At 38.2% G+C, this 24508-nt stretch overlaps 1 protein-coding gene across 1 annotated transcript in view; it reads left to right on the forward strand.

Annotated features, from left to right (window-relative positions):
• Positions 1 to 24508, forward strand: part of UNC13C (unc-13 homolog C) — a 558354-nt gene that overhangs the window by 223956 nt on the left and 309890 nt on the right. The window contains exons 6-7 of the mRNA XM_036302049.1: positions 1217 to 1222; positions 2689 to 2760. Coding sequence (XP_036157942.1) covers positions 1217 to 1222; positions 2689 to 2760 — 78 coding nt within the window. The remainder of the gene's footprint in view (positions 1 to 1216; positions 1223 to 2688; positions 2761 to 24508) is intronic.

A 24508-nucleotide genomic window follows, 5' to 3' on the forward strand; every position in this document is an offset into this window, starting at 1 on the left:
TGTGGTCTCTTTGTCTTTATTGGATGCCATATTGTCCTCATTAAATAACTGACCTGTAAATATTTCATAGAATAGAACATATAAGAAGCTGGATCCTAGCAAGTGTTATATTTATTATTTCTTTAAAATCTATTAGATGGGGAAAATAACTCTAACCTTCTGACAGCTCTAGATATTAGTTGAAATTACAAATGGAGTTAAAATGACCCTATAATTGAGCAAAAAGAAGTCACACAGCATGTCAAGCAAGCTGCTGCAACTGGCTTGGATGTGTTCCATGTTATGAATGACCACAAGTTTAATTTGCAGTTCAAGGCTTGCTTTGAATTTATTCACCTTAACTCAGTAGACTTTAATACTTATAAAGTAAGCCAATAATATTAATCATTTTTATTCTCTTCTGTTCATATCAACTCTAGCCAAATGAATAAGCTCTCCCACAGCCTAAAGAAACCATGGCTCCCAAGTCACTGTAACTTTCATTAGCCCTGAACAGAACTCTGGGTAACTCAAGCTCTCCTGTACTGAGATATACTGGGGAACATCTAGAGATGCAAAGAATTAATAATGTTCTGTATTATGTTATGAAAACAAATAGCCCATCAGCATAACAAAGAGTGTTTTCTGACATCCACAATGTCTTCACATTTTTTCTGGAGGCATATTCTTAATAGTTTATGACATGAAAATATATTTTTTCCCAGAGAAACCAAAATTTATTTATATCAGTAACTTCTTTTTAATCCTCACCCAAGGACATGCCTTTATTGATTTGAGAGAGAGAGAAAAGTAGAGGAAGAGAGAGAAAGAGAAAGATGGATGTGAGAGCACATCAATCCGTTGACTCCCACATGTGCTCCAACAGGGGATCAAACCCACAACCTGGGTATGAACCCATGACCTTTCAGTGTACAGGATGATGTTCAGCCAACTGAGCCACACCAGCCACGGTGATATCAGTAATTTTTAATTTTGCTATGAAAACCTTCATCTGGAAGCCATCACTTTAGTTTTAAAGTAGAAAGATACAATCATGACTGGGACTATCTTTTACTGAAAAGCATGCTATGTCTGTCCTATTAGCTCAGAATACTGCCATTGCAGTGTGGATGTTACTTTAAAGTGTTAGGTTTATTTAACATCATTATATTCTTTTCTCGCCTTTCTTATGTCTAATTATTTATACTTTGTTTTCTCTGACACATGGAATCTTCAGGCCATGGTAAGTGATTATTTATTTATTTAATTATTATTTACCAATTTTCTCAATTGTACAATACACTTATTCATGGAATAAAAGTAGGCAGGATAAGGAAAATAGAGACATACAAAAATTATATGTTTGAGTTCTCCAAGAACTTAACATCTGGTTCAATTGTGAAAGACAGACCAACTTCTATAAACAGGTACAGACTAAAATAGGATAAAGCATTATTTTAGGGGCAGTAGGTGTCAGAGATGGATGATAATCTCAGATAAACCATTGGATGTAGGCCTGAATAGGTTTACACAGTAGCAGTGCAGATGGGTAGAGTGACTCCTTTAGAATTGTGCTGAACTTGATCTGGGTGCCTGATTTTGTAGCTACAAGGAGATGTATTTATGACCAGATGCATGACTACTATGACTTGCTGTAACTTCTAATGGGAGAGCAGATCTAATATTCCCATATAGAACTTCTGATTTCCAAAGATTCCTATAGTACTGTTCAGTTTATTATCTATATAAATAAAAAGCCAGCAACTGGAATGCTATAATGACTGGAATGACCGGTCACTATGACACCCACTGCAGCCAGCGAACTGACCCAATCTGGGGGTGGGGCTGGCCAGCCAACCTCCTGAGGGCCCTCCCTCCAGTTGGCCTGCCCCTGATTGGCCTCTCCCACCCCATTGGCCTGAAGCCCCTCACCCCCCACCCCCCGGCTGGCCCTGCTCCTGATCACCCCACCCCACCCCAATAGGGGGCGGGCCAGCCAGCCAACCTCCTCCCATCTCCTCCTACTGACAGGCCAGGCCCTAATCCACCCCAATTGGGGCCAGGCTGGCCGGATCCCACCTGTGCATGAATTCATGCACTGGGCCTCTAGTATTACATATGTTTCAAGTAGAAGCAGTATAATGGTTATATTTTACAGGGGAAACTAAAGGGACTTGACTCTTATTTAAAATCACCTAAGTTACCAGCTTGAGTGAAGAAAAAACCTCTGAGTAGAATGGTCCTCAATTGATAAAATGGACCCATGGAAGAAAATATCTTAGCTAGATTTGGCAGAATGTTCCAGGGAACAACTCAAGAATGATCTAGCACCAATTATGACTCAGGGTCATCACATACATCAGCTGGCTCTGTGCCAATGGTCATGTTTTATGAAAGAATGTGCTCATGACCACCTTGGGGAGAAAAATTCTAAAAGCCTCTTCTAGCCTGGAAGCCATAGCTGATTACCCTGCCTTACCTGACCTCAGTGTTCTCATCTATAAAATGTAGGGGTTAGGTTTGATGATCTAGGGGGTCTCTTTCCCCTTTAATGTTCTATGATTCCTCATTCTAGATGAATTGGCTGACTACTTAAAATGGCAGGTCTCTATTGACCAAAACATGAACAATAGTTTATACTCTTACATTTTTACATTCTGCTGAGCAGTCACCTCATGTACCAATAATTCATAATTCTGTCTGTTTTAGACCTTGGCTGCCCGGAAATCTGGACTCTCCCTGGCTATGGTGATTAGGACATCACTGAACAATGAGGAACTGGTAGGTGCAAAGTCCATTACTATGTCTCCTTCATAGTCCAATGGGAAAGCCATCCTGTTTGATGCAGTTATTTATAATGTTTGTTCCAGCACTCTAGGAATAACTGGGAGCATGGGAAGAGTCTGACCCTAAAACAAATTTCCCCTGGGCCTTAGCTTCACCATCTTACAAATAATCCTTTGTTGCTCAGCTATGCATAAAATGTCCCATCTTTAGAAATGTGATTCCATCCTAACACAGTTTAGCTTTTATTTTCCCCCTGAAAAAAATCCTGTTAAAATTTTACATAGTTCAAATTTTGTCGCATTTATGAGGCTTTCCAAAATAACATCCTCCCTTTCTGGCTGAGCTATTAGTTTCTTCTGTGTTTGTTTTGTTTTGTTTTTAGCATTTAATCACTACCTCCATAAGGTAATATAGTTAAGAGTGGGGGCTATTTGGGGTAAGTCCCATATCTTCCATTAAATTATCATTGTTGTATCTGGCAAGTTATGTAACTGCTGTAAACCTGAGTTCTTTCATCTGCATAGTGAGGTGACAAAAGGAGGATTAAGGAGGTGGATCCATGTTTAACACCCAGCGTAGCCTAAGATATAGTAGACAATAAATACAGGTGTCTTTCTTTATTATTTTTCCTATTACACTTATTTTTATTATTTTTTATAATCAACTTGCATAACCCTTTACTTTTAGACTGATATCTCTGAGGGTAACATAATATTTTGTTTGTTGATCCATATTTTCATTTGTGTTGCTTAGTACACTGTCTGGCATGAGGTGGAAGCTTTGTAATTCTCGCTGAATGAAAGAAGATACAAGTAAGCTGCAAATATCTAGGTCAGGGATTCTTAATTTGGCTCCTCAGATTCACTGGGGGGAGCTTTAAAACACACCTCCTGTCTGGGTCTCATTCCCAGTGATTCTGATTTAATTGGCTTCAGGTGGAGCCTGCATGGTTTTGAAAACTCTCAGGTGATTCTACCGTGCAGTGGATGTTGTGAAATGTAGCTCCATCCTGCACAGACACTGCTGAGGCTTTCACTGAAGACAATGTATCCGTGCCCCTTTCATATGGAAATTAATATACTCTACCTCTCTCAATGTTAGTGATTTTGTCATTCTTACAGAATTTTTTTCCCAAAACATTACTTGTTATAAATTTCTATTCCCTTGACATTTAAACATTATTTATATTTCTTATTCTCTTCTTCTTGTCATTATCATCTTTCAAAAGCCCACATTTCCTAGGTCTTATCAGCAAACTCCCCAATCTCAATGTACATCAGCAAAACAATACACGTTCATTTGAATATCTGAGTGTTAAGGCAAGTTAAAACATTTTCTATTGTGCCAGGGAATTGAAATACTGTGGCTGCTTCCCCAGGGGCATGGGACACCATCCAATATTCTGAATATAGTTTGGATTTAAGAGAAAGTAAACATCCTCTATTCATATATTCCTACACTATTCCTTTTTTATATTTTAAAATTTGGTAATTGGTTTGAAGTGAAAATACTCATTGCTATAAGAACCTAAGAGGACCCCAGCCAGTGTGGTTCAGTGGTAGAGTGGTGGTTATAGTTTGATTCCTGACCAGGGCACATGCCTGGGTTTCAGGCTCAATCCCTATTAGGGGATGTGCAAGAGGCAGCCAGTCAATGATTCTCTCTTATCATTGTTGTTTCTCTCTCCCTCTCCCTCTCCCTCTCCCTCTCCCTTTTTTTCTCTTTCTCTCTCTTGCCTTTTCTACCCCTAAAATTAAAAAAAAAAATGCTAAGAGGAAAGCAATAGAGATTAGAGGAATGTTACCACAATTTCTGAGGCTCTGACAGGGAACCTACCCTCACTTTATGGTTAAATTAACTATTGATCTACTTTTCACCAACTTAACTATCACTTTACTTCTTTAGTTTTAGAAGATGGATGTAAAAGTTTTTTGTTTGTTTTCTGTGCAGGTGCTGGGTGGATAAGTAGCATCCATCAGCTCCCTCTCAAATTCATAAAGCCCATTTCCCTAGAACCTATGTCTTAAAAAGTAAATGAAATATGGCCACTTATACAGCAGGCATATTAAGTGTCACCCTTGACAAGCCATCACATTAATTCATTACATGGGCAACTAACATTAATGCTGAAGAGGATACTGTCCATTTCTTGGTGTTGGAGGTCTTCCTAGGCACCCTCAAAGTGAAGGCCTGAAATACTGGCCTCTGCATGAAGGAAAACGGCTTGCTCATGTGGAAACTATCAGATGTTAGCTCTTCTATTTTCGTTCAAGAGATGTATGTAAAAAGCTCAGGTATCTCTTCCGAAGAAGGAAAAGGCTGTAAAGCCTGATGCAAGAGACCAGAGGGTCAGCAGCACAGGCCCCATTAGCACTGTTGGCAGTGGGACAAGCATGCCAGGTGCCCCTCCATCTCAGTCCCCACTCACCCGTGAGGAGTTGGTGGAGCTGACTGGGAATCTCAGTCTAGGAAACCCTTCAGGAGTAAGGTCTCTGAGCATTTCCATCTGGCTTAATAATGCAAGAAGGGATAGCAATCTAGTGTCCATGTACGGCAACAATAGTCTGCCTGGTACTACACTACCTAGCTTTGTCCTTGCTTTCAGCGTGTTTCTTCAGCGCGGACCCAACAGTGGGACAACCAAAGTAGATCCATTCAAAATTAAATAAATATTAATTGACTACTGTGTGTCAAGCATTGTTTCAGATTCTGGAAATAAGGCAGTGAACAACTCAGCTCAAAATTCCTGCTGCCATGAGGCTTTAATATAGGAGGAGGGGAGCTGGCAGAGAAGAGACTGGTGGCTGCTGGAGGGGACAGAAGTTGGGGGTCTGGGTGAAAAAGGTGATGTGATTGAGAAGTACAGATTGGTAGTTACAAAATATTCACAAGGAACATATGGTCCCTAAAACACAGCATAGGGAACCTAGTCAATAATATTGTAATAACTATGTGTGGTGCAAGTGGGTCTTGGAAATATCAGGGAGATCACTTTGTGAAATATATGATTTTCTAACCACTATGCTGTACACTTGAAACTAATACAAAATAATAGTCAATGTAAACTGTAATTGAACAATAAAATTATATATGTATATATATGTATATGTATGTATATGTATGTGTATGTGTATGTCTATGTATATGTATATGTATATATGTATGTGTATGTATATGTATATGTATATCTATATGTGGTAGGGAGGTGAGATACTATGTTTTATATTGTTGCTGCAGGTCATGATGGAAGCTTAGATCAGGCAGGAGTTATAGAAACTCAAGCAGAGTGAGGAATACAATTCACCAAGCCTGAAAGAGATTCTAGAACCCTGCTTTTTCTATCTGGGTTTAGGACCCTGTTTAGGAGTCTGGTCTATTGGTATGCTTCCAGGATTTTCCCTTCTAAGTAAGGGTTGGTTTGTCTAGGAGACTGTGGGTCCTTCTTCTAGTAATGGGGTTCAGGGCCAGTAAAAGGGACTCACAAGAGCTAGGTATGGGACTAATCAGGAGATCAGACCTGGGCCATATTCCTAGCATGATACTAGAGAGATAACATGGAGTGTTAAAGCCAGTGAGAACACCTGTCTGTTCTGGGGCTCAATCCAGATGTTGTAGGCTCACATACACACAAGTGCTCTGGACTATTGCTCAGGAGCAGGGGCCCTTGCAAGCCACATGGACAAGTGTTGAAGTGAAATGGGCCTGAATTACAACCTCAGCTCCACCTCTTACTGCCTCTCAAAGCTTGTTTCTTATCAGTACTCCTTGACTCCCTGAGACTTGTTCACCTCATCCTGAAAATGAAAGTGATAATACTTATCTCACAATTTATGGGAATTAAAAAATGCCTTGCCAGGCAGAGCAGGTGGCAGTCAGGGAAGCAGGACAGGGACTTGTGTTGAGGTATCCAGGATATATGCTAAGTTCAAGGTTTCCCTGTCACTTGGCAGCTGAGGGTCTGATGCCAGGGAGTACTGAGTTGGAAACCAGCAGTAATGACGCCAAATGTAAACACCATCTCATTTGCAAGTGTTGCTATTGGTCCTGCTTTTGTCCTTCTTCTAAAGAGCTTGAGACAGATGTTGGTCCACCACACCTGTAGCTATGGAAACCTGAGGAAGTTACAGAAACTTTCTTGACCTTGATTTCCTCATATGTTTACTAATTATATAAGATTTTTGCATCTGTGTTCCAATGGCCTTTGATTACTGTGTCTTTGAGCAATTTGGGCATCAATAATAAATCAGCTTCATAAAGTAAGTTGGGAAATTTCCTTGTTGTCACTTCTCTGTGATGGTTTGCATGAAATAAATGCTGCTATACCTTGAAAGACTAGCAAAACTTGCCACTAAAACCATCTTTATTTTCTTAGGGTAGTGATTTGACAACTGAATCAATTTATTTAATATAATAATCCTATCCATGTTTTTTAAACATTTCTTCTTGAGTCAATTTTGATAATTTTTTTCCCAGAAAGTTTTTTTCCCTAAATGTTCTAATTTAGTACCACCAAATTATTCAAATAATCATATTAGGATATAGAAATGCTAGTGCTGTTTTTATCTTATCATTTCATACTTTCTATCTTTTGTAAAATCACTACTGTAAGAGGTGTATCTGACATTTGTTTTATTGATTCCAAAGTGTTTCTTTGTTATCTATTTTGTTTATTTCTGTTCTTGTAATGTTTAGATTCACCCTCTATTTTCTTTGTATTCATTCTGATGCTACTTTTGTAACTTATTAAGTTGGATATGTAGTTTAATAATTTTCATTGTTATCAACTATTGCATACATACAGAGAATATTCACAACATAAGTGAAGGAAATAAATAACAATAACACATACACCTAGGAATCCATGGCTCAGTTGTAGAAAGAGAATATTTCCATCCTGTGTATTTCTTCCTCATTTTCTTTTTTATTCCAGCCTTAAATATTTTGTCTGTTTCTTACCACACTTGTCTATTTTAACATAATTTCCTTTTTGAACATATGCATTTAAAGTTATTCATTTTCCTTTCAGTTCATTTTAATCGCATCATACAAGTTGTATATATAATGCTTCTACTATTGTCATATAGTTATTTCATAAATGATCCACTGGTTAGTATTTTGGCTCATCAATTACATAGAAATATTTTTTAATCTTCCAAAGATAAGTCATATGGGTTTAATTTTCGTTGCTGGATTGTGTTCAGAGGACATGGACTGTATACTCAGTCTTTAGTATTTAATTGAGAATTGTTTTATGGCTTATTACATAATCAATTTTGTAGATATCCCATATGAGCTTTTCTTGTTGGGCACATTAATTTTGGGAGTTTTATACTACCAATAAACTGTTTCATTCAGTTTTGCTAGCAAGCTTATCTTTTAGATGCTTTTTCCTTTAAATATATTCTATGTGATATTAATACAGCTACACTAGATTGATTAGGTCAATTTTTTCTTGATACATTTTCTAGTCCCATTTTAAATATCTTAATGCTATATGTGTATCTCATAAACACACAGCTTAATTTTAAAATTCCATTTGAGAAGTTATCTTTTTACAGATAAATTCAGTCTGTTTATACTTATATTTGAGCTTTGTGCTATTTCTTTTAAAAAATTTACTCTCTTTTTTCTTTATCTCTTTTCCAATCTTCCTTTGTATAGATTGTTTTTTTTTTTTATTTTCCCTCTTCTCCATCAAATGGGTTATCTATACTATTTCTTGTAATATAGTTACTATATTTCTTAAATGTTTAATAAGCATACTTTACTTCTCAAAATTTAAAGGCTAATGAACAAAATAAACTATTGAACAAAATTGGTCCAGAGACATACAAGCATGGAACAGACTGTTGAATCTCAGACGGAAAGCTGGGGTGGCTAGGTAGGTGGGAAGAGATTAACCAAAGAACTTCTATGCATATATGCATAAGCCATGGACACAGATAATAGGGTGATGAAGGCCTGGGGCAGGGAACTCGAGTGGGTTATAAAAAGTCAATGGGAGAAAAAAGGGGATATATGTAATACTTTCAACAATTAAGATTTAAAAATAAAATAGTCAATAATTCTGTTCTGAAAAAAAAAAAAGACATGAATAAAGGCCTGAAAATGCTTAGGCTCCCACTACTACCCTCTCTGTCCACATAAGGAGGAAGGCAAGTCCAAATATTATGTCTGGAAATGGTCTGGAAACCCCAAGTTCCCAGCTCATGTGTTTTAACTGAATCGCGAACACATCTCTTGGGTTTCCACGGAAACAATTTTTGTAATTCTGACATTAAGTTTCTTTCTTTTTTTCTTTTTTATTCCAGGTACCTGGGGAATCTATTTCTTTTTGGCTCTTTTACATATTAAATCTTTTTTCCAATACTTCTGAAGTAGGCTATATTAACTTAGTCTGCCATGTTGGCAGATAAGTTTTCCAGTATGTAAAATGAATGTGCTTTTATTCTAGAGCCATTGTTGGGGGAATCAAATAGATAACAAATAGAAAACACTTCAACAATTTTTGATACATAAGCATGTAGTAAATATTAGTTATTATTTTTGTTATTAACTTCATCACAAAAATTTGTGTGGCTAAATGACTGGCTGTGCTTGGTCACACAACAGAACAGTAGAAAGTTTTCTCTAAGGCAGATAGTTATTCCCTTCCCCCTCTTCCTTGTGTAATATCCTAACCCCCGTTCCTGCTCTTTCATAGCCTCTGTCAGAATATTTGTAAGGACGCTCTTCTTACAAATATTCCGACAGAAAAAAGAAAACATCAACAAAACACAATATTTGCCAATGTTAAGGGTTTAATCTCCAACATTTACAGGGAACTCATACAACTTAACAAAAGGAAGATAAACAACACAATCAAAAAAATGGGCAATGGACCTAAATAGATACTTTTTGAAAGAAGACATAAGGAAGGCTAAGAGACATATGAAAGCATGCTCAAAGTCACTAATCATCCGAGAGATGCAAACCAAAACGACAATGTGGTACCATCTCACACCTGTCAGAATGGCTATCACCAGCAAATGACAAGTGCTGGAGAGGATGTGGAGAAAAAGGAATCCTCGTGCACTGCTGGTGGGAATGCAGACTGGTGCAGCCACTGTGGAGAACAGTATGGAGTTTCCTCAAAAAACTAAAAATAGAACTCCCATTTGACCCAGTGATCCCACTTTTGGAATATATCCCAAGAAATTAGAAACACCAATCGGAAAGGATATATGCACCCCTCTGTTCATAGCAGCACAATTTACCATAGATAAGATTTGGAAACAGCCTAAGTGCCCATCAGCAGATGAGTGGATTAAAAAACTTTGGTACATCTGCATAGTGGAATACTACACTGTGGTAAAAAAGAAGGAATTCTTACATTTGCAACAGCGTGGATGGAACTGGAGAGCATTACGCTAAGTGAAATGAGCCAGTCAGAGAAAGATAAATATCACATGATCTCACTCATTTATGGAATATAATGAACAACATAAACTGATGAACAAAAACAGATCCAGAGATAGAGAAGCATCGATCAGACCATCAAACCTCAGAGGGAAGGTAGGGGCGGGTGGGGGGTAAAGGGAGAGATCAACCAAAGGATTTGTATGCATGCATATAAGCCTAACCAATGGACACAGACACCAGGGGGGTGAGGGCATGAGTTGGGGGGGGGCAACGATGGGCTAAGGAAACATATGTAATACCCCAATCAATAAAGAAAGAAAAAAAAAAAAACCTCCTTAAGTCATATGCCTAAAGCTTAAAAAAAAAAAAAAAAAAAAAAAAGGAATATTTGGAAGAACTCAGTCTCTACCCCAAGTAATCAAATTTCTTTCCATGTTAAAATGACTAAAGTTGTCCCCACTGGAGGGATTCACATTATATTTGGCTTTATTTTAATAAATTACTCATCGCCGAAACCGGTTTGGCTCAGTGGATAGAGCGTCAGCCTGCGGACTCAAAGGTCCCAGGTTCGATTCCGGTCAAGGGCATGTACCTGGGTTGCAGGCACATCCCCAGTAGGAGATGTGCAGGAGGCAGCTGATTGATGTTTCTCTCTCATCGATGTTTCTAACTCTCTCTCTCCCTTCCTCTCTGTAAAAAATCAATAAAAATATATTTAAAAAAAATTACTCATCATTTATCACCCCCATTATTTATATATACATTTTTTATTAAAAGTCTCAATTGGAGAAAAATTGATACTTATAGTACATGACAAATCTACCCTAATTTCTTTTCAGACCATGTTCTGTCATAATACAAGGCACATCCCAACTTCTACTCTCCTTGAATTATTTAATTACCCACTTTATCATTGTTCTGCCTTTTTTATTTGGACTCACCCTGCAAGTTACTTAGGTCAGTGATAATTAGTATCCATTATAAAATAATCTGTTAAGTAAAAACAAATTACTTAATAGTCTTCCATGGATAGGTAGAAAACTTTTATCTCTTTTTGTATTTTATCTAACAAAAAATAATTTACCTGAGTAATTTTAGCTTCTATTAATTGTATGTGATGATTCTGATGAATAAATCATCCCTAAATTATGTCTGGAACTTACAGGGTGGGGCAAAAGTAGGTTTACAGTTGTTCATATGGAAAGTAATACAATAATTAATGAATAATAATACAGGAAGACATTATATGTTGTGTGTACTTAAACTGTAAGCCTACACTGTATTTTGCCTCACCCTGTATTCTACCATTATTCTGTCCTCATGTTTATAACAAGTTTTAAAGGGCACGTACCTATCTTTGCTCTGCAAATGTTTCTGATGACTTTGTCCAGAAATAATAACATGATACCTATAGGACAGCAAATAGATTTTTTTCCCCTAAAGAGCATGCAGCAAGCACACAACAAATATTTCAAAACAGTGGAAATTTTTTTGAGGCTAGGGATATTTTTATATTTCCGTGAGGGAAACCCACAGGACAAAGAGGAAAAGAGACCTTCATTAGCCAAGTCACTGGTTAACATCGTGGGGAGGAAGAGAAAAGCCACATGGCAGACAGAGGTAGATGAGCTGTGTTCCTGTCCTAAGTACTAACAGTTGGTAGATTGAAATATTGATGGTCTAGAAACACTAGTCACTGCTCTTGGCACGAAGCCTGTTTGCTTTACTTCTCGGACTCATTTTAATTTCCTCACATAGAAGAGGCAATTCATTTCCTTCCAGTGTCCTAATTATTCAAAAAGTGACATATTACGGCAACTCACCTTATATTTCAATTTCTTGGATCAGAAATCCTTAACAAAATATTTTTCTAGAATGTGAGCATCCTCCACTTTGTAGTCTGTAGTTTGTACTTGGCTACAAAGGTTTACTAGAGTTAAGGCATTTCTCTTACTGTCATTTCTACAGATTAAAAGGGGTTCTGCACACCATAAAAACTGCCTCCTTTTCTTGAATCACTTTATTAATGTAAAAAGGTTCTTTTTTCCTAATTGCAAGTCTCTCATTCTATCTATAAATAGGAAAAAAAGAGATAAAGACCATTCCTAACTTGAAAAAATTAAAAGCTTTATTTTTTAATTTTTGTGCATTATAAATTTTTACAACGAGCATATATTTTATTATAATCGGAAGGTACATACATATGCTTGCTGCAGAAGATTTGGAAACTTTATAAACCTTTAAAATAGATTAGCATCAAGTCTCCGTAATTTCTGAATTCACTTTGTCCTCGGGACCCAGTCCAGTAATCAGAGCTCTGCTTGTCCTTGGGGCCACCCTCTCCATGTGTTTGGTTCCTGGTTGACAGAGGCTAGAGACCCGCTCGTGATAACACATCCAGTCCTATCCTTTCACTTCAGCTAGGATCCTATTAGCTGTACCTACCTATTTTTTGCCGCTCAAACTGCTGCATTAAAAATTATCTTCTCTTCCCTTTAATCCAGCTCCTGTGGTGAGTTACAGACTTCCATTTCCCAGGGCTAGTTTTAGTGTGTCCCCTTGTTTTCTTCCGTCTTGCTTTTATTCAGTGCCCCTTAACCTATCTTTTTGCCTTATCCCACAAAATCCCACACTCTCAGTTCTTATAATCTTGCTTATTTTGCTGCTAAGAAAGCACCTTCTTTCCCCCAAGATGCAATATGCCTCTGAGATATAAGAATCCCCTCCTTTGAGATGTATTTTTACATGATGTCCTTGACTATTCACTGAACAAGTTTTCAAACTGACCATAATTACATCTTATGCTTTGCTGGAGTAAGAAATGTTTTATGGGTCATTTATTTTAGAGTAATTTTCAATATGTCAATATCCCAAAAATCAAGAATGAAAAAGACTCATATCATTTTCCTGAGACTATGGAAATATACCCTCTAGTAAATTATTGGATGTTTTCCTCCCGCATCTTACAGCTTTTAAATGTTGGCATTTGTTTTAATACTCCATTCAATTGATTTTCAATGCACTGTCTAATAAATGTTTCACATTTTTATTTTTTGAAATTAGCTTCACTCTCTTTACATAAAATGGATCATGGCTCTTTAACAAAACCAAACCAAACAAAGCATTTCAATGAAATTATCTCAGCTGTCTATCCAAATCTATGTTTTCTGTCAGCCTATTTAATTTTTATCAAATGTTTCTTATATTTATTACTCTTATGATAGCCTATAGATGTAGAGCACTGACTATATATCACTTGAATTCAATAAAAAGAAAATGGACATGGGGATTAGATGAAATGTACTAATCATTTATTTAATCTTAAAATATAAATTCATCTTAAAAAATAATTCTTGCTCAACTCTGCTTTCTAAGTTCATATGTATTTCTTACTTTTCTATGTTCAGAAACACTGACTTGTATTTCCACCCAGTGTTCCTTTGAGTTAGAATTATAATTATTTTTCCTTTACTAAAAGAAACAACAAATTACCTGATATGATTGCAAATATATCTAAATCCCCTCCTTATTTTTTTAGCTAAACCAGAAATGCTATCTCTCTCTCTCTCTCTCTCTCTCTCTCTCTCTCTCTCTCTCTCTCTTTCTCTCTCTCTCTCCCTTCCTCCCTCCATCCCTCCCTCTTCAGACCCTCAACTCAGCTAGAACAGGAAACTGAAACTGTATGGATAGCTCATGGAGAATCTGTAATGCCAAGAATCATTCAATTCACTTTAATAATATTAAAGATACCCACCTTGCTAGGCAGTAAAGGGGGAGCAAAGATAAATAATACATGCTCCTAATTCTGAAATAACTTTTTATTTGTCTAAAGTTTTACATATGTCTCCTTTTTCCCACTAGACCCCTGCCCCCAGGCATTCCCAATTGGGCAAGCCTCCACTGCCCCAGTGCCTGTATCCATTGGTCATGCTACTATGTATGCATACAAGTCCTTTGGTTGCTCTCTATCCCCCCACTTCCCCTGCCATTTGTCTCTGGATCTATTCTTGTTCATCAAATTATGTTGATCATTATATCCCACATATGAGTGAGATCATGTGATATTTGTCTTTCTCCGACTGGCTTATTTCGCTTAGCATAATGCACTCCAGTTCCATCCATACTGTTGCAAATGGTAAAAGGTCCTTCTTTTTTATAATGGCGTAGTATTCCATTGTGTAGATGTACCACGGTTTTTTAATCCACTCATCTGCTGATGGGCACTAAGGCTATTTCCAAATCTTGGCTATTGTAAATTGTGCTGCTATGAACAGAGGGGTGCATATGTCCTTTCCAATTGGTGTTTCGGGTTCCTTGGGATGTAAACCTAGAAGTGGGATTACTAGGTCAAATGGGAGTTCCATTTTTAACTTTTTGAGGAAACTCCATACTGTTTTCTGAAGTGGCTGCACCAGTCTGCATTCCCACCAGCAGTGCACAAGGGTTCCTTTTTCTCCACATCCTCGCCAGCGCTTGTCGTTTGTTGATTTGTTGATGATAGCCATCCTGACAGGTGTGAGATGGTATGTCATTATTGTTTTGATTTGCATCTCTTGGAAGATTAGTTACTCTGAGCATGTTTTCATATGTCTCTTGGCCATTCTTCTGTCTTTTTTCGAAAAGTGTCTATTTAGGTCCTTGGTCCATTTTTTGATTGGATCGTTTATCTTCCTTTTGTTAAGTGGTGTGAGTTCTCTGTAAATTTTGGAGATTAAACCCTTATCTGAAATATCATTGTCAAATATGTTCTCCCTTGCAGTGGGCTTTCTTGTTGTTTTGTTGATGGTTTCTTTTGCTGTGCAGAAGCTTTTCATTTTGATGTAGTCCCATTTGTTTATTTTCTCATTAGTCTCCATTGCCCTAGGATCTGTGTCTATAAAGATGTTGTTATGATATATGTCTGCTATTTTGCTGCCTATGGAGTCTTATAGGATATTTATGGTTTCCCATCTAATATTAAAGTCCTTTAGTCATTTTGAGTTTGTTTTTGTGTATGGTGTAAGTTGGTGATCTAGTATCATTTTTTTGCATGTATCTGACCAAATTTCCCACCACCATTTATTAAAGAGATTATCTTGCCTCCATTGTATGCTCTTGTCTCCTTTAGTCAAATATTAATTGAGCATAATGGCTTTGGTCGATTTCTGGGTTCTCTGTTCTGTTCCCTCGGTCTATATGTCTGTTCTTGTGCCAGTACCAGGCAGTTTTGAGGACCGTGGCTTGGTAACATAGCTTGATATCTGGTATTGTGATCCCTCTTCTTTCTCAGGATTGCTGTGGCTATTTGGGGTCTTTTTTTATTCCAGATAAATTTTTGGAGAGTTTGTTCTAGATCTTTGAAGTATGTCATTAGTGTTATAATGGAGATTGCATTAAATCTGTAGATTGCTTTGGGTAGTATGGACATTTTAATGATGTTGATTCTACCAATCCATGAACATGTTATGCTCTTCCATTTGTTTATGTCTCCCTCTATCTCTTTTTTCAATGTCCTATAGTTTACGAGTACAGGTCTTTTACCTCCTTAGTTAAGTTTATTCCTTGGTATCTTAATTTTTTTGGTGCAATGGTAAATGGCATTGTTTTTTTCATTTCTTTCTGTGAGTTCCATATATATAGATCTCTCTCTCTCTCTCTCTCTCTCTATATATATATATATATATATATATATATATATATATACACACACACACACACACACATATATGAGCCAGCGTCCAAAACGTCTGCAATGACCAAGGCTCAACCGAACACCAGAAGTCAGTGCTGGGTTGCCTTGGTGACCCAGCACTGACTGCATCCAGTGCTGATGTAGTGACCCAGCACTGACTGCCAAGGGGGCTGTGGATCAGGCCCAGAGAGAGGCCTGCATAAAGAGGGCAGGGTCTGATCCACAGCCTCTGTGGCAACTGTTGATCAGCCGTTGCCTCTCTTTCTCTCCGGGCTTTGCCAGAAGCCGCACCTCTGTTTCTCTCCAGGCCTCCAGCGGGGGGGGCTGCTGATCAGCCCCGCCTCTTTGATCAGGCCCAGAGATAGGCCTGGAGACGCTGCCTAGCATAGAAACCAACTATTCAGAACCAAATGTGGTTGAAGTGTGAGGAGCCAATGGCTGCCTAAAAAGTGGAGTTTTTGACGCTGACTGGCATAGAAACCAACCAATCAAAACCTAATCTGGAAGAAGTTCAAGGAGTCAATGGCTGCCTAGGAGGAGGAGCTTTGGCACTGATTGGCATAGAAACTGATCAATCAGAACCTAATCTGGGTGAACTGTGTAGGCAAACCTAAGGTGGGGGCTGAGGAAGGGTTTTAAGGGCAACAGCTGTTTGGTGTAAGGTGTAAGAAAGTGGTTAAACTTTTTAATGAATGCCTTGGCATATGGCTGGCTATCAGTCCAGATATATGTGTTTTTGTCTGCCAAGAGCATCACCTCCTGCTGAAAAAGGCCCCCCCCCATTTAAGCAATCCTAAACTATATAATCTAGATATACTAATAAACGGATAATATGCTAATTAGACCGGGTTGACCGGCCATCTTCCAGATGTCCAACTTCCTTATGGACAAAACCATGATGGTGGGGGCCAAGGCAGAGGCACTTAGGGGCAATCAGGCCAGCAGCAGAGGGCACCTGGGGGAAAGATAAGGCCAGCAGGGGAGGGAAGTTAGGGGCAATCAGGCAGGCAGGCAGGTGAGTGGTTAGAAGCCAGCTGTCCCAGATTGCAAGAGGGATGTCCAGCTGCCAGTTTTGGCCCAATCCCTAAACCGGCGGTCTGACATGCCCCAAGGGGTCCCTGATTGGAGAGGGTGCAGGCTGGACTGAGGGAACCCCCTCCCCCTGTGCATGAATTCTGTGCACTGGGCCACTAGTTGCTGTATAAAAAGGCCATAGATTTCTGGGTGTTAATTTTGTGTCCTGCTACATTGCCAAATTCATTTATTAGTATTCATCTAGTAGTTATTTGATGGAGTCTTTGAGGTTTTCTAGTATAGTGTCATGTCATCTGCGAATAAGGACAGTTTTACTTCTGTTCCAATTTGGATACCTTTTATTTCTTCTTGTCTGATTGCTGTGGCTAGCACTTCCAGTACTATATCGAACAGGAGTGGTATAAGTGGTCATCCCTGTCTTATTTCTATTCTCAGGGGAAATGAGTTTAGTTTTTGTCCATTGAGTGTGATGTTGGCTGTAGGTTTGTCATATAAGGCTTTTATTATGTTGAGGTATGATCCCTCTATTCCCACTTTGTTGAGAATTTTTATCAAGAAAGGGTGTTGGATTTTGTCAAATGCTTTTTCTGCATCAATTGATATGACTGTGATTTTTTTTCTCTCAATTTGTTTATGTGATATATTACATTTATTGATTTGCAGATATTGTACCATCCTTGTATGATCTTTCTAATGTAATGCTGAATCTGATTTGCTAGTATTTTGTTGAGGATTTTAGCATCTATGTACATCAAGGATATTGGCCTGTAGTTGTGTGTGTGTGTGTGTGTGTCTTTATCTGGTTTTGGGATTAGAGTAATGCTGGCTTCATAGAAAGAGCTTGGAAGTGTGCCTTCCTCTTGAATTTTTTGGAATAGTCTGAGGAGGATAGATTTTAGTTCTTCTTTGAATGCTTGGTAGAACTCCCCTGTAAAGTCATCCATACCAGGGCTTTTCTTTGCTGGAAGATTTGTGATCACTGCTTTAATTTCTTCAGTTGTTATTGGCCTATTCAGGTTTTTTTATTCTTCCTGATTGAGTTTGGGGAGCTTGTGTTTTTCTAAGAATATGTCCATTTCATCTATGTTGTCCATTTTGTTGGAATAGAGTTGTTCATGGTATTTTTTCATAATGCTTTGTATTTCTGTGGGATCGGTTGTTACTTCACCTCTTTCATTTCTGATTTTGTTTATTTGAGTCCTCTTTCTTTGCTTCTTGGTGAGCCTGGCTAGAGGTTCATCAATCTTGTTTATCCTTTCAAAGAACCAGCTCTTGGTTTTGTTGATCTTTTGTATTGTTTTTTTGTTTTGTTTTGTTTTGTTTTTGACTCTATGTAATTTATTTCCACTCTGATCTTTATTATTTCTTTCCTTCTGCTTATGCTGGGCTTTTCTTATTGCTCTCTTTCTATCTCTTTGAGTTGGAGGGTTACATAATTCATTACCATTTTTTCTTGTTTTTTGAGGTAAGACTGTAGAGCTATGAACTTCCCTCTCAACTGCTTTCATTGTGTCCCATAGTTTTTGGATTGTGTTTTCATTGCCATTTGTTACCATGATGCTTTTTATTTTTTCTTTGATCTCTCTGGTAACCCAATCATTGTTTAATAGCATGCTATTTAGCCTCCAGGTGTTTGATATTTTTCATTGTTTTTATTGTAGTTGATTTCTAATTTTATGCCATTGTGATCTGAAAAGATGCTTGATATGATTTCTATCTTCTTGAATTTGAAGAGACTTTGCCTGTGTCCCAATATGTGGTCTATCTTTGAAAATGACCCATGTGTGCTTGAGAAGAATGTATATTCTGTGGCTTTGGGGTAAAATGTTCTGAAGATATCAATTAATTCCATCTAATCTAGTGAGTCATTTAGGATTAATGTTTCTTTGCTGATTTTTTGTTTAGAGGATTTATCCAGTGGTGTTAGTGGGGTATTAAAGTCCCCTACTATGACTGTATTGCCTTCAATTTCTCCCTTTATATCCTCCAGAAGTTTTTTATGTATTTGGGTGCTCCTACGTTGGGTGCATATATGTTTACCAGAGTTATATCTTCTTGTTGAATTGCTCCTTTTAGTATTATGAGATGGTCTTCCTTATCTCTTGTTATGGCCTTTACTTTGAGGTCTAATTTGTCAGATCTAAGTGTTGCTACCCCAGCTTTCTTTGCATTTCCATTCATCTGAAAAACCTTTTTGCATCTCTCCACCATCAGTCTGTGTGAGTCCTTTGTTCTGAGGTGGGTCTCCTGTAGACAGCAGATATATGGGTCATATTTTCTTATCCACTCAGCTGCCCTATATCTTTTGATTGGGGCTTTTAATCCATTTACATTTAACACATTGTATGAGGGAAATGTATTTATATGTTTTACTTATATGTTTTACGTTGACTGGAAGTAGAGCGTGGGACACGTATTAATACGTTTTTTATAGACTAGACGTAAAATGCGGGTAACGTATAAATACGTAAACTAAAGTTATCGTAATTTTACTGAACGTTGCCATTTGTGCAAAAAATTAGCAAAAATGGCCTGCGCCACCTGTTAGCGTGCAATAAAAACTACCCGCAAACAATGTGTTAAGGTTATTATTGGTAGGTACTTGTTTGTTGCCATTTTTATTCTTTATGCCTGTGTTCCTTCTTCCCTTCCTATTTCTTCTTTTTACAGCAGACCCTTTAGCATTTCTTGCATTACTGGTTTGGTGGTAATAGACTCCCTTCGTCCTTTGTCTGTGAAGCTCCTGATTTCACCCTCAACTTTGATTGTTAGCCTTGCTGAGTACAGTATTCTTGGATTCTGACCCTGCATGACTTAATATATTTCATTCCATTCCCTTCTGGCCTGATGTGTTTCCATTGAGAAATCAGTTCATAGTCTGATGGGAGATCCCTTATAGGTAATTTTCTGTCTCTTTCTGGCAGCCTTTAAGATTCTTACTTTGTCAGTGTTTGCCAATTTAATTATAATGTGCCTTGGTGTCAGTCTTTTTGGGTTCATCTTGTTTGGGACTCTGTGAGCTTTTTGGACTTGTGTGAGTTTTTTCTTCTTCCCAATATCAGGGAAGTTATTTGTTATTATTTCTTCAAACAGGTTTTATATTCCTTGCTCAGTTTCCTCTCCTTCTTGGACCCCTATTATGTGGGTGTTGTATTGTTTCTTGTTGTCTCAAAGTTCCCTTAGGCTCTCCTCCTGTTTTTTAAGTTTTATTTCCAGTTGCTGCTCTACTTGGGTATTTTTTTCCTACCTTGTCTTCTAGCTCACTGATGTGTTCCTCCAATTCTCCTAGTCTGCTGTTGATGTTTTCTATTGTGTTATTTATTGCAGCAATGTCATTTTTCATTTCTTCTTGGTTCTTCTTCATTTCCTCTTGGTTCTTACACATATTGTTGAATTTGTCTTCCAACCTTTTCAGCGTCCCCGTGACCATTGCTCTGAGTTCTTTCTCTGACATATTGCTTGCCTCCATTTCATTGACTTCCTTTCCTGGTGATTCATCCTTTTCTTTTGTCTGGGGGATGTGTCTTTGTATCCCCATGTTCGCTCCTCTCAGGGTATCTGGTTATGTAGCTCTGTTTCTCCTGCATTGACTTAAAGGCACAAAATACAACATTACAAGATACAATGCACAGGGCACCAAACACAAATGTATTCACTATACCAATAACCCCAAAGAAATGTGACCACCAGACAAAAGAGAATTAGGGGAGAGAAAAGAGTGCAAAAGTGATATTGACAAAAGGACAAAATGCAAAAGAGAAAAAAAAAGAAAAAAGAAGGGGAAAAATATATGTATATGGGGAGAAAACTCCAATAAACCAACAAGTAATCCAAAAAATGCAAACAACAAACACCCAGATGAATCTGAGGAGGCAGAGCTTATTTCCAGAAGGTAAGGTCAAGGAATTGAATGAATGGTGAAATGTTCACAAATCAGTATAGAGGGGGTAGAAAGATAATGAGCATATAAGAAGAAAAGTAAAAAATAAAATACAAAAAAATATATATACATCAGAAAATTATATATATATATATATATATATATATATATATATATATATAATTTCCTCTTTCTTTAATCTATCTATGTATTCCTCTATTATTGGAAAAGGAGAAAAGAGAGTAGGTAGGTCTGAATTTGTTATTGGAATTAATTAAGCTATTAGTAGAGGAAGAGAACAAGTGAGAAGTGAAAAAACAGAAACAAAAAAATGAAAAACAAACAACAACAAGATAGAAAGAAAGAAAAAGGAAAAAAAATTGGCTAGTGAAGAAAGAGGAGAAGTATACATGTACTTAGAACAGGGGAGAGGAAATTAGATATATAAGTAAGATCAATTTTTAACAGGGAGTAAAAAGAAAATATAGAGGAAAAACTAAAGCAGGAACAGTGTAAGAGAAACAGGCCAAAAATGGGAAATGTGAGGAAGAGTTGGCAAAAAAAAAATGAGATAGAATAAAATAATGCTAAAATAAAAATAAAAATAGAATGTAGAACACTATTCCCAAATAATATAAAATAAAGAAAAAAATAAAACTTAAAAGGTAAAATAATAGTAGTACTAATAATAATTAAAAATAAAAATATAATAATAAAAAAGTAAAATCAAGTGAGAAAAAAAATTAGTTACATAAGTAAAAGATAAAAAATAAAAAAGTGAAGTAGTGAAGGTTGTTCACTTCCTCTACTGTTCTGCCTGGCTCATCTGTTTCCTGTCAGGTAGTAAGCACAGTGTTGAAGTTCCCTGTGATTCACCACTCCTCTGTGTCATAAGCCACAACCTCGTTTTCAAGCAGGTAGGATCTCTCTGCTCACTTTGTTTCTCTGCCTGCCTTCAGTTGTACTTATATAAGAGTCAATTTCTGACAACCCCTGGGTGGCGGTGTTTCTGTATTAATTTCTGGAACTAAATGGCCCTATCTACCCAGTGTTTAGATTATTCTTTCCCTGCTGCACTTAATACTGGGTTGGCAGAACAAACTGACCCAGAGCTGATTTCCTGCTCATCTCTCCTTATTCTGATCCTCATTTTCCACAAAAACAACCTTCTCCTGCAGTCTCCATGAGTGTTTTTAATTGGAAGATCCTATGTACTGGACTTAGCAAGCAAAAGCAAGAAGGTAAAAAAAAAACAAAACAAATGACAAAGGAACCCCGCTGACTTGCGTCTTTTTCCCCTAGCACTGTGCAGCTGGTATAGAACTTTAGGCTGCCTTTCTGGAAACAGTTTCCCATGGCTGTGAACTTATATTTAGAGTCCCCTTTGGCCATCAGCTCTTTGGCCCCCCATCCACATTCGAGGGCTACACTGACCCCAAGGGCCACTCATTTGGTGGGGCACAATCTCCCTCTGATACTCTAGTCCCCAATATGCATATTTCTTCCTCTAGCCTGGATCCCAGATCTCACCTCTCTCTAGACCAGTGGTTCTCAACCTGTGGGTCACCAACCTGTGGCCACAACCCCTTTAGGGATCCAGCGACCCTTTCACAGGGGTTGCCTAAGACCATCGGAAAAACACATATATAATTACGTATTGTTTTTGTGATTAATCACTATGCTTTAATTATGTTCAATTTGTAATAATGAAAATACATCCTGCATATCAGATATTTACATTACGACTCATAACAGTAGCAAAATTACAGTTATGAAGTAGCAATGAAAATAATTTTATGGTTGGGGGTCACCACAACATGAGGAATTGTATTAAAGGGTCACGGCATTAGGCAGGTTGAGAACCACTGCTCTAGACGATCTCTGACCTCTCTATCCATGGATTGCTTCACCAGCTGTGTTTAATTTACCAATTCTGGGTGGATGTTATTCTATTCAGCTGTTCCTTCTATCTGCTCTGTGAGAAGGCGCAGGGCCCATCTGCGTATTCAGTGCCGTTTTGTCTCCCCCTGGACAAACATTTTAGGTGCCCGTGGCCAGGAAGGCTGGAATTTCGGTATTTGTGGGTTCACAGCTGAGGCAACTGGGCATTGTGGTTGTAGGGTCCTGGGAGGTATCGGAGGTCTCCCGTGTTGAAGGTAAGGCTGGGCTTCCAATCACAGCCACTCTCCCCTTCAAGATGGTGCAGTCTCTGCGGCAGAGCCGGCCACTCCAGGAGAGATTTCAGCAGTAATAAAGGCTACCCAGCCAGTGGAGCCTGGTCCGCCAGTCCCCAACAGTCCTGTGGAATATAGCTGTCCCTCACTCACACATACATACACTTTCCGCATGTCCACGCACTCTCCTTTCACTCTCTCACTCACTCACTATCTTGCAGCCTGCTGTCCCATTGGCTGCCATCTTCATGAATCTGAAGGAACTCTTAACAGTTCTTTGCAACACATCTTGATTATGAAGTGAACTTAAGAGATTTACTTGGCACAGCTACCTTTGAAAAGTGATAGATCCAGTTGTTCTGCCTACATAAACCCTAATACAAGGTCTCCCACTTGATGTATTCCCTTGTTTGACCATCCTGCTGCTCTGTAGACTCACATGAAGCATAAAGAGCTCTGACTAGACCAGTGGTTCTCAACCTTCTGGCCCTTTAAATACAGTTCCTCATGTTGTGACCCAACCATAAAATTATTTTCGTTGCTACTTCATAACTATAATGTTGCTATTGTTATGAATCATAATGTAAATATCTGATATGCAGGATGGTCTTAGGCGAACCCTGTGAAAGGGTCGTTCAACCGCCAAAGGGATCGTGACCCACAGGTTGAGAACTGCTGGACTAGACCCTCATGGGTAGCAAGCCTAGATCGTGCTGTTCAAAGTTAGAAAAATTGTTAGTAAAGCTTAACTCCCTAGTAGAGAATCTCCCAGGGCCATTACCAAGCATATTCTTGGAAAACACATAATAAGAAAAATCTATAATAATAAAAGCATTGCCGAAACCAGTTTGGCTCAGTGGATAGAGCGTCGGCCTGCGGACTGAAAGGTCCCAGGTTCGATTCCGGTCAAGGGCATGTACCTGGGTTGCGGGCACATCCTCAGTGGGAGATGTGCAGGAGGCAGCTGATCGATGTTTCTCTCTCATTGATGTTTCTAACTTTCTATCTCTCTCCCTTCCTCTCTGTGAAAAATCAATAAAATATATTAAAAATAAATAAATAAATAAATAATAATAAAAGCATAATATGCTAATTAGACAAGGATGTCCTTCTGGATGACTTTCTGGACAAAGCTGGGGCTGCAATGGAAGCCTGGGTCCCAGGTGCCTGCCAGTGGCCAGAGAGAAGCCCAGATCCTGGGTGCCAGAGGGAAGCTGGTGCCGGCAGCTGGGGAAGGAAGGCCTACTCTTGCATGAATTTTGTGCAATGGCCTCTAGTGTAATAATAAAGGGAAAAATGCTGTTACCATAACGTAGAATTGAAAAATAATGGGAATTTGGTCATTTCAATGCTGCGAGAAGGTATTCCACAATGAGTTTGAAGGATGATGAATGCAAAATATAAATGGCCTACTTCTAGTATTACTTATCAGCGAGGCTCTTACAGGATTTATGTAAATATCTATTTCTTATGCATCAGGCAGTTGTGTGAAATTACCTGTAAATGTAACTTCAGGGAGTGCTAGTCTTTCTCTCAGGAAGTGATCTGCTTAGTGGGATATGAGAAGTCTAGAGAAAGACT

The sequence above is a fragment of the Myotis myotis genome, unplaced genomic scaffold (assembly GCF_014108235.1).
Source record: "Myotis myotis isolate mMyoMyo1 unplaced genomic scaffold, mMyoMyo1.p scaffold_m19_p_1, whole genome shotgun sequence".
NCBI classification, from domain to species: domain Eukaryota; kingdom Metazoa; phylum Chordata; class Mammalia; order Chiroptera; family Vespertilionidae; genus Myotis; species Myotis myotis.